The 9,927-nt window shown below is 53.1% G+C and overlaps 6 protein-coding genes across 6 annotated transcripts; 3 read left to right on the top strand and 3 right to left on the bottom strand.

Annotated features, from left to right (window-relative positions):
- Window positions 1-31: 31 nt before the first annotated feature.
- PG985_004423 (HET-domain-containing protein) lies at window positions 32-754 on the top strand (the record flags this gene model as incomplete). Its single annotated transcript, XM_066824192.1, has 1 exon — window positions 32-754. One exon carries the CDS (start codon window positions 32-34, stop codon window positions 752-754), a length of 723 nt encoding a protein of 240 aa, XP_066687352.1.
- A 285-nt stretch (window positions 755-1,039) lies between these two features.
- PG985_004424 (uncharacterized protein) lies at window positions 1,040-1,459 on the top strand (the record flags this gene model as incomplete). Its single annotated transcript, XM_066824193.1, has 1 exon — window positions 1,040-1,459. One exon carries the CDS (start codon window positions 1,040-1,042, stop codon window positions 1,457-1,459), a length of 420 nt encoding a protein of 139 aa, XP_066687353.1.
- Window positions 1,460-3,126: 1,667 nt separating this feature from the next.
- Window positions 3,127-4,062, top strand: PG985_004425 (uncharacterized protein; the record flags this gene model as incomplete). Its single annotated transcript, XM_066824194.1, has 3 exons — window positions 3,127-3,596; window positions 3,674-3,831; window positions 3,896-4,062. 3 exons carry the CDS (start codon window positions 3,127-3,129, stop codon window positions 4,060-4,062), a joined length of 795 nt encoding a protein of 264 aa, XP_066687354.1.
- Window positions 4,063-4,650: 588 nt separating this feature from the next.
- PG985_004426 (uncharacterized protein) lies at window positions 4,651-5,670 on the bottom strand (the record flags this gene model as incomplete). Its single annotated transcript, XM_066824195.1, has 1 exon — window positions 4,651-5,670. The coding sequence occupies one exon, from the start codon at window positions 5,668-5,670 to the stop codon at window positions 4,651-4,653; it is 1,020 nt and encodes a 339-aa protein (XP_066687355.1).
- A 423-nt stretch (window positions 5,671-6,093) lies between these two features.
- Window positions 6,094-7,341, bottom strand: PG985_004427 (NAD(P)-binding protein; the record flags this gene model as incomplete). The annotated part of the gene is made up of 3 exons (XM_066824196.1): window positions 6,094-6,217; window positions 6,320-6,813; window positions 6,937-7,341. The coding sequence occupies 3 exons, from the start codon at window positions 7,339-7,341 to the stop codon at window positions 6,094-6,096; spliced, it is 1,023 nt and encodes a 340-aa protein (XP_066687356.1).
- A 533-nt stretch (window positions 7,342-7,874) lies between these two features.
- Window positions 7,875-8,240, bottom strand: PG985_004428 (uncharacterized protein; the record flags this gene model as incomplete). Its single annotated transcript, XM_066824197.1, has 1 exon — window positions 7,875-8,240. One exon carries the CDS (start codon window positions 8,238-8,240, stop codon window positions 7,875-7,877), a length of 366 nt encoding a protein of 121 aa, XP_066687357.1.
- Window positions 8,241-9,927: the final 1,687 nt, after the last annotated feature.

Genomic DNA, 9,927 nt, shown 5'->3' on the forward strand with positions numbered 1-9,927 from the left:
GAGAGACGGCGGAGGCTCAGGGTCTCCCACCATGCCTGCTCGGCCCGATGTGCCGACTGGATCCTCTAGGATGGCTGCCACTACCGGCATTGCCCCTCCCGCCACCTCGGATGCATCACACGACAACACAGCTTCCAATCAAGACCATGCGACCCAAGCCTATCAGCAGCTCGGAGATAGAGAGTCCGCTGTCACTCCCAGCAAGGACGATGACAACGAGTCTGATTCGGACGTTGAAGGAGTATCGGTCGACCCTCGTGGACGCCGGGGCCTCCTCAGTCTCGAATACCTGGTATCCACCTTGTTTACATTCGAGGCCACTGAGCCACGTGATGCGATCTATGCATTACTGGCCATTGCCAAAGATACCTCGCCTTCTGCCGAAGTCAACGATTACCACGGAGACAAGTCCAAGGACGCCTTGCTTCTGAGTACCTTGTCCAATTTTCTGGAGAAGAAGCCCTACCGTGTCGACTATACTCTGCCATACTCAGACGTTTGCAAGGACTTCTTCTCATTCTGCATCGAGCGATCGCAGGTATCGGACCCGTCCAGGTTCTTGGACATCCTGTGTCGCCCGTGGGCATTGAAGCCCCCGAAGGCTGACGAAGACCTAACTCCAAGTCAGAGTAGCCGAAGCAAGAAGAACGAATCTACCAACACCAGTCTCTCGGGACAACAAAAGAAACCAAAGGGTATCTTTGTCATGAGTCCAGCCCACCCGATCCAGAAATCGACAAAGAGGAGTCAATGAGCAAGGACAAGATTCAAAAGTTCATTGACGCCATGGAACGTTGGGCCATTGTACGTATAGACAACACTCAGTGGGTACCAGAAATTCTCTTAACCACTCAAAGCAGGTACTGGAGAGGAGGCCAAAGACGCCGAAGCAGAGGTTTTTGAGTTGTTTCGTTCAAATAGAGAGGAACTGAAGGACGCACTCCAGCGAAAGAGGTCTGGCAAGCCCCGGGCAGAACCCCAAGACGTTCGGAAGCGGAACTTGCAAGTCCAGCTCAGATACGAAGAAAAGGAAGACAATATGGAGAAGTTCAAATCGACGATTCGCAGGTACGAAGTAAGACAGGTCCGGCGGGCCCGATACCGAGAGCTGTGCAAGAACGGCTTCCAGTATGCAAATATACGCATGGGTGGGGATGAGTACAAGAAATACGTGGAAAGCGCCACCAAGCTCGTCAGCTTTCATCTCGAAAAGCTGCAGGCGATCGCCAAGGGTCGGCAGGAGGCCGAGGACAAAGCCAAGGATGAGCTGGCCAAGCTCGCGAAGGACTTTGTGAAATCATCCTCGAGCAAGGAGGACGTGGTGGTGGAGGAACATGTTGACGATCATTACTTTTACTATGTCATGGGCGAGAGTTATGTCCATGGCATGATGGATGGGGAGGCAATTCGGGAAAAGTTCGTGCGCAAGCTGCCTCAACGTGTGTTTGAGCTGAGGTGATGAATCTTGATTTGCTTCTTATCCAGAAAACGTAGATTGGATACCTAGGTACACTACATCGCTTTGAAGAAGTTGTAACAGCTCCGATTGTTGTGATCAAGAAGCTGGGAAACAAATGGTTCTGGTCGACCGCACGAATCAGAGAAAACACACTAGCTCTACAACAACACAGGAGGACCTGAGTTCAGATGCGAGATCTAAGCCGTATCTTTCTGTGTTAGAGATGCACCCCAGCAGCTTTCGCTGGATAGCAGCATGCCGCCTATCGGTTGCTTGGTGGTACTATGCTTACAGAGCGCACGAGACATTGAAGTGGTCACATTCATTCCTGCTCTGGAGCTGTCAGGCCTGCCCGCCCAGGCAACCTGACACGGCATCAATTTACCCGTCGGAGTCTGGTGCAAGTCATTTTGACAATTTTGAAAGGGTGCACCTGCTCATCGTGCCAAATTGACAACATCCTACGTTGAAATGTTGACCTCAAGAGATTTCGGCTGCTTTTGATTGATACATGTGACGCATGCACCTTCCCGTCTCCGCAGTGGGGTGCACCTGTCAAGTCCCCAAAAGCTGGGGAACGTTACTTCGGTCAATTCTCTAACTCCCCTTGTACGAGTCCGGCAACCTGTCCAACAGGGCTCTGGTGAGACATGAGACCTAGGATATCAGACAGGCCTTCCTTGTCTACTGTTCGATATTGCAACTTCATCGTTATCAGGCCAGCCGTTTCGACCGTGTTGCGTCGGAATGTGCCTTCCGCCATGCCCGTCTGCCCGTCCCCGTCCGCGTCGGGTGCCCAGAACCCCAAGTGATGGCCTGAGGGGCTTTGTAAGTTGCACAGAAATCCACAGTTCTTCCCCGGCTGCACAGCCTAGAGATCAAAACTCTAATCGAAGCTTCCAAGTTCGAGAGTGCGAAATGAAATGCAAGAAATGCTTCAATGGCTTAGGCCAATCAAGATGCTGATGGAGATGGCAATCCTCGCAAGCTTTCGAAAAACACCTGGTTTCGCATCCATCTTTAGGGAGTTGGGGATTGGGGAGACGCAAAGAAAGCACTAGCCGAGTGCAGCATAGCAACGGTGTGAAAGTATTGGGCAAACCAGACAGGCGCCAGTACCTCTGATTGGCATAGGACCCCGAGGGGCGCGGCGAGCCGGGGGTGCACTAAATCTAAAAGGGGGAGACGAAGGGTGATGGGAATGGCAGCACTAAGGATACTACGGCTAGGCCTGCCTTGGCAAGGCAAATCAAATTGCGAATGCCCTCTATCTTGTGTGATTCGAGAAGAAACAAGAGGTCGCGGAGCCGATGGCTAGTGCCACTGGCGCTTCGGCAACTTAACAAGTCTAGGTGCTCTAGCCGGTCCTACCTTCTCTCCCATAAAACGTCTTCTTTGCTATTCCACGTCGCCTTGCAGCGCAGCCCGCCTCCACCTATATGAAGCCAAGAGTCGGTCTTGCCTGTCATGGCTGATAGTTCGTGTCTACATTCAAGCCTTCCATCGACCTCACTGCCGCAGAACTTGGACTCCTGTTCCCTTCCAGGAACCGACGCTGCTCCACGCACAAGCAAGCAGGTCAATCGCTTAGCTACTGCCCATTCGATCTTTTCCAGATTCATAAGCACCTAATTAATAATCCGTCACTCCTTTTCCTTATCGCAGCCATGAAGTTCCTCAGCCTCGTCGCCCTCTCCCTTTCGCTCTTGTCGGTCGCGACCGGCGCCCCCGTCGCCGATGGGGCCGTCGCCGAGGGGGCCGTCCGCTTGGCGAAACGGCAGAATTCGTCCTACAACGACCTGATGAGCTACATTTCCCAGCTCTTCACCGTCGACATCCTGATGAAGGACTCCGCGCTGATGATCGGCCTCGGCGAGAAGGCCTTTGCGATCCTGGCGGGCTTCTCGACGACGGAGAACGACCTCGAGGAGGGCCGCTGCGGCGACGTCGTCGTCATCTTTGCCCGCGGGACGACGGAGCCCGGCAACGTCGGGGCGCTCGCCGGCCCGCCGCTCTTTGAGGCCCTGCGGCAGTCGCTGGGCATCGTCGGCCGCACTGTCGCCGTCCAGGGGGTCGAATACCCGGCCAGCTTCACGGGCTACCTGCAGGGCGGGGATAAGGCGGGGAGCCGGCAGATGTAGGTAGAATGGGTTCCATGCCAGATTCCTCGGTACTCACTGTCCACATGAGCTGACATTGCCAAAACCTCGACAGGGCCAATCTGGTAACCCAGGCATTCAAGCAGTGTCCCAAGTCCAAGATCGTCATGTCGGGCTACTCTCAAGGAGGCCAGGTCGTGCACAACGCCGCCAAGCTTCTCCCGGCGGAGACCATGGGGAATGTCAGCTCGGTTGTCATTTTTGGCGATCCATGTAAGTCGCTCGTATCGTTGCGCTTTTCACTGGGGGGGGGCACTCATGGCTAATGATATGGCAGTCTCCAAGTACCCGGTTCAGGGTGCGGCGCCGAACAAGGTGCTGGTCACTTGTCACCTGGGCGATAACATCTGCGTCAACGGTGATCTAATTCTCCTACCGCACCTCACGTATTTGCAGGACGCCATGACGGCCGCGGCCTTCATTGTGGCACGTGCCGAGACATGAAAGAGCATCCGTCATCTCGGGCGAGGGGATCACTCGCAATGGACTGGGCGTGCTGGCGGCGACCAGCAGCTTGGCACACTCGATCATGAATGGGAAATATTGAACAAGGAGATTATTCGTAATGCCTACATCTTGGCACATTCTATTCTCTAACGGAGGATTTTGGAAAGGAAGATTATTGGTAATGGCAAGAAATTATTCGACTTTAAGACAAACCCAGGTAAAGCAATTGACTTCGGTCCAACTGACGTCCTGAAACGTGGCTTCGGCTAGTCTGAAGTCCACTGATAGCGTATTGCGAGACCTGACAGCAAGCCAAACCAAGCCCGTGCCTGGCTTCACTCCATCCACCTAACCATACTCTCATTGTCAGATTCCCAGCAGTGGCAGCCAGCCTGTGGCTGATCGTACATGAACTCAATGTGATTAGTTGGTCCCACTCTCCACTCACATACACACCGCGACTGCAGAGAGCCCTTTATTCGCATCCAACATGCCACGTCTTCTTCTTTTACCGATCCAGACCATGGTTCCCGACCAGATAGCTTCCATCGGGGCCGATAATAGCACATGTTTTACGAGGCATTACTATCGCCGCTCACCACACAACAAGGGCATGAACTCCGCCGACTCGTCCACGGGCGGCAGCGTGGGGTCGTACCGCAGTCTCTTCGCAAGGTATGTTCTCCCGGACATGTGCCTGCGCAGCCGCCGGCGGGCCTGTCGCGACGTCCACCACCGCTGCAGGGCCTGGCTGCGCTCCTGTCGCCGTGGTTGGGACGACTCCGCCAGCGGGCTGGTGGCCGCGGACGACGGCATCCGCGACGGCGGGTCGTGTCGCTGGCCCAGGTTTTCTAGGAAGAAACGGAAGGGGGCCAACTCGACGTACTTCTTGAGAGCGCGGATGGCGAGGTAGGGACTGGGTCTGTCATTGGGCCTGTTGGTGGTGTGGTCGATGCTGTAGTCGTAGTCGCAGTCTGGCCGGCTCTGTTGTTGCTGTGTCTCTTGGTCGTGGCGATCGTCCCCGTCCTGGTAGAACATGGGGAGCAGCCTGCGCCGCCGTTCCTGCCCGACAGTGAAGACGAAAACGTCGAGGCAGACCCACGCGAGGAGTTGCAGCAGCAGGTGCGCCGCTAAAAGGGGCAGAGTGAAGAGGAGGCCGACGTGGAAGACCACTGCCCAAGCGAGGCGCTTCCCTCGTCTCTGCAGATCGGCTCGGCGGCCAGTTTCCGAGGTCTCTGAGCCGAGATGATGTTCGGCCGCTACGAGGGCGATAACGGCGCAGAGCACAGCGTACACGATGAACGGCAGTATGTTCCAAAAGCCGAAATCGGCGAGGGGCCGGTGCCAGTAAGCGTGCAGAGAGGCGGAGGTGGTGTTGTCTTGGGTCAAGTCGCTTGCTGCCACTACTGAGTCGTCATGGAGGCCCCGAGGCAGAATTGTCAGTGATGATGTTGGGGAAATCGTTGCGGTATGATTGATGAAGATTGACGTAGGCACGGAGGTGGATGATGTATCAGGTGCGACCATTCCAGGCAGAGTACGGCCTGGCTGGTTGAATGCCATCATCAGGCCGCCGAAACCTCCTGGCAGCCGCAGAGGTGCCATCTTGGACGAAGATGGTCAAGGGAGATCATGAATATGGCCGGTATAGTTTTATTTGGTAATTGTGTTGGAATCCAAATCCAGAGCGGTTTGCAGAGTATATAGAGAGTTTTTATAAGAGGATGTGTCTGCTGCGAAGGTCATCTCCGAAACGGTTGCCTACGGATAGAGGACCACCCCTAACAAGGCTGAAGTTTGGTCCACCCATGGCACCCGAAACTTTAACACCACCGCCAGGTACACTGCTTTGTCTTATAGCTTGAAGTAATACAATGATTATCGTTGCAAGTTACTAGAGGGGCCTCCTCATTAACATGAGTATAGGCCTTCTATTCAGCAAGCTTCAAAATGAGAAAAGAGAGAAAATAGTAAATACAAGCTCTCTGATCATAGTCTAAATTTGCACAGTACCACATCATCAAATAATCATCCTTCAAGTAGGCTCTTGATGTCTAGCGAGGGATCTACCTCCTCGAGTAAGGCGATGGTCTCTTCCCAGAGCCTCTTCTGAGCTTTTTCTCCGTCTGTCGAGGTTACAAAGCTTGATGGACTGAAATCAGTGATCAAGTATCAGTTAGTCAGTCAGGACCAATATTAATGTTACGCTATTTTGTCATATCGAGGGTTGAAGTGCAGACTTATATGGACTTACGCCTTTATCTCCTGTTCGCTGATATACGCGCCACGCCGCTCGTTGTGCCGACACACCGCGTCCGCGAGACAGTACCCGCCCTGCGCCGGCGTCCAGGCCAGCACGCGGTTGATCAAGGCTTGGCCCGGCATCGCGTGGGAGCGGTGCAGGGCGCTGGCGCAGAACCCCGGGTTGACGGCGTTGATGATGACAGAGCCAGGACCAGAACCAGGACTGTCCCCTGCCTGGGAGGCTGCTCGAGAGCTGATCTCGCGGGTCCAGAGGGTATTCAGAAGTTTGCTTGTGTTGTAGCGCTCCATATCCCCTCGCACGAAGCTGGACTCCTCGTCGAGGCGCTGCAAGATCGAGGAGGCGTTGCGCTCGGTAAAGGGCGTCCAGAAGTGCACCTCGGAGGCTACGATAGTGAGGCGTGTGGGGCGGCCGGTCTGTTTTGCGGTGGTTCGGAGGGGTGGTAACAGGAGGAGGGAAAGGTAAGCTGTGCCCAGGTGGTTTACCTAAAGACCGTGTGGATAGACTTGGTTATTGGGTTGTAAGAGACTAGAAATTTCCAGACTCCCCCTTTTCCGGATGGAGGAAATTGGGCAATACGCATAGACCACGAATCAGTGCAAACATACCTGGACATTGGACTCGTGTCCCGTCTTGGAGTGCACAAACTCGAGGTTTTTGACGCCGGCACTGAGTAGAACGATATCCAGACGATCCAGCTCGGAGCCGGCCCGCACCGCCAACGCCGCCATGCTCTCGAACGACTCGTAGTCGACCGCCCAAACCTGGACGTCACAGAACGGACTCCGTTCGACGATTTGCTGTTTGGCCGTTTCGCCGCTGGCGACGGTTCGGGCGGCCAGGATCAGGCGCGCCAAGCCGTGGGCCGCCAGTTCCTTGGCGGCTTCGAAGCCGAGACCGCCGGCGCTAGCCCCTGTGACGATGGCTGTCTGACCGTCGAGCCGGACGTCCTGCGGGAGGGGCTTTGGTTTGAAGGTGAGTTGTCTGTAGATATGGCCTAGCTGAGTTCCCATGTTCGTCCTTAGTTGATGGTGCTTTTGATAGTTCTTTCCTATCAAATGCCAATAAGAAAGATTTGAATGAATGAGGGAAATGTGTATTGTAACCACTTTCCCTAGTTTTCTTGCTAACTCTAGGGACAGAGTATTTAAATGGTGTAGTCCAATTTGTCAATTCGGGCGTCGACTTCCCGGGTAGTATTTGCTCCGTCCCATTCGGAGCAACACTCCTCGCCGTTGACGGCTTTCATAGTTTGCCCGAGAATCGCCAAGTTATGGCGCGGCGCAGCCAATAAGGTTGCGCCAGGGTGCATACTCGATTGTAACTATATTTATCTCTCCTGATTGGTACAAAAACGAAGACACACTAGCTGCTCAACCAATCACGTATTAAGCAGTCTGAAAGGGGCAATTGGTCGACAGGCACGTTTCTAATCTGTTCAACGGCTCTGGACAGTAGTCGAAATGGAAATTAAATTATCATTATTATCATTATAATTGTGTAATATTAGCCGTCTAGTCTCCTATTCTCAACAAGCATCTTAGTTTCATAGAGTGGATGTGGACCAGTCTGATAAGTAGTTGACGTCCGCCTTCCCCGGGAACTCGTCCACTTCGTGCTTCAAGCTGTCGAACAAGACGAGGAACAGCACCACGGGTAGGTAGGGGGCGATGAACATCAGCTTTGCGGACACCTTGGCCCCATTCCAGGCGCCTTTGACGGCTTTCTTGGTAAGCTTCTTAGCGACCTTTCTCAGCTTTGGGTCCAGGGATTCGAGATCGATTGTTTCGGTGCTTTTCAGGGATCCCAGGCGCGGAAGTTGGCTGATGGAGAGCCTCCGCTTAGCAGGCTTCTCTTGTGCTCGATCGAGGGGGCATTGGCGGCTGCTCTGGGTGCAGATGTGGCGGCCCATAGTTGGCGGACCGGAGGTGGTGATTTTTATTTCCCTTCGCCCGTGTCCGTCTGTCGAAAAGGGAAACAGGGGCTTGGACACAAATAGGAGGCGGGTTCGCCGTGTGATGATGAAGAGCGGCAGCAGTGTAATTAACTCCTTCCGCAATGGAATTGAAAGATCCAGCATAAGTGTAGGCTAGGGCTTCCCCCAGCCGAATATGAGTCGTCGCGAGTCCATGGTGTTGAGATTTCGGAGAAACGTCTATAACCACGTTTGAAAGGAAAGAATGTCGCTGTTGTTTGAGAAAGAACCGACTGTCCTACTGCTGGGAATTCTGGTTTGAATCGGAGACAGGTTTTTATATACGGTTGTTTTTTTTCTGGGCGTATCAGTCAATCAGGGCAAAAGCCAATGCAATCAAACATGTGCCGCCCACGTGGGGGACGAGTAGATGTGATTTGAGCCGTGTGCGTTCGGAACTTTCTTTTTCTTTTCCTTTTCCCGCCAGGATTTGCTTTTTTGTCTACTTCTGGACTCTTCTCACGGGAAAAAAAACAGCCAGACCCCCACGCTTTGGTTGGTCTATCCAATCATATTGAAGTTACAAACCTCAGGCACTCAACCAGGTGTTGATGCGGAATCTATTATTAGCTTACTGAAGTTTTCAAATGGGAATGTTTGATCCCACACACTTTTCGTGAGGAAAAAGCATTATAACGCAATGCTGAAAATGACAATGCAGACTATCGAATATAGGTTTCAAGTATAAACTTGTGTTATCAAATTGGACCATGCTGAATATAAGGGCGTGATACCTAAAACCGCCATTATTTGATTGAACGATTTGCGAGGTCATGCGATAAGAAAATGACCTCATATCATTATATCTAAACAACTTCTCCTAGGGCCTTGGTCATCACTCAACTTTCTCTCATAGCCATGAGAAGTTGCATCTTTAGCTGTAGAGGCACTCAATCCACGCTACCTAGAACTCCGGAGCAATATTAAGAAACCAGATCGGTAACTAGATCGAGTCTCTATGGCGCATTTCTCTTCCGTGATAGTAAGCTGCTTCATCTCTAAGTGTAGAGCGCACCACAACTATCATAATCGAAACAGGCCAGTAGGGGTTATTCAGCCCGCACACAGCGAAATCAGGTAATCTAAGACCACTCTCGCGAAAAGGGGGCACACCGGCACGGGGGCCTCTAGACGTCCTGCGTTTCTACACTATGATTCTCATTCTCGGCTAATGATCCGTGCTCTCAAACGAATCGCTCAGAGGCTATGGCCGGCAGAGCCGCAGAGGGGAGTGTTTTGTGACGAATGAGGAAATGTGGCGAAGGAAAGATCCGATGCCCATGAGGTGGCACCCGGCAACCATATCAGACGAGCTCAGGATGCATCTGGTAGGCAGGTCACAAGATCGGAGTGTTTGTAAGGTCTGAGAGAAAAGGGCGATGCTACTTGTTGGGGCCGATGGATACTCGCCTGGTTTCGCACAGACAAGCTGCAGTGTCGATGACTTCATGCTGATGGAGGGGTTGGACCAAAAGGGGTTGCAAGACCGCCATGTCACACAGTTATTGGGTAACGGAGTTAAAAAGGGCCAGCTTATCGCGTCCTTGACTGCCGAGAGGTCTTGAACGCGGCGTCGGATGTTTCCGTCTACCTGTGCTCAGCCCGAAGACGCTCGTTAGCCTTG

Source organism: Apiospora marii, assembly GCF_038362585.1.
Source record: "Apiospora marii strain CBS 49790 chromosome Unknown utg000003l_segment0_segment0, whole genome shotgun sequence".
NCBI lineage: Eukaryota > Fungi > Ascomycota > Sordariomycetes > Amphisphaeriales > Apiosporaceae > Apiospora > Apiospora marii.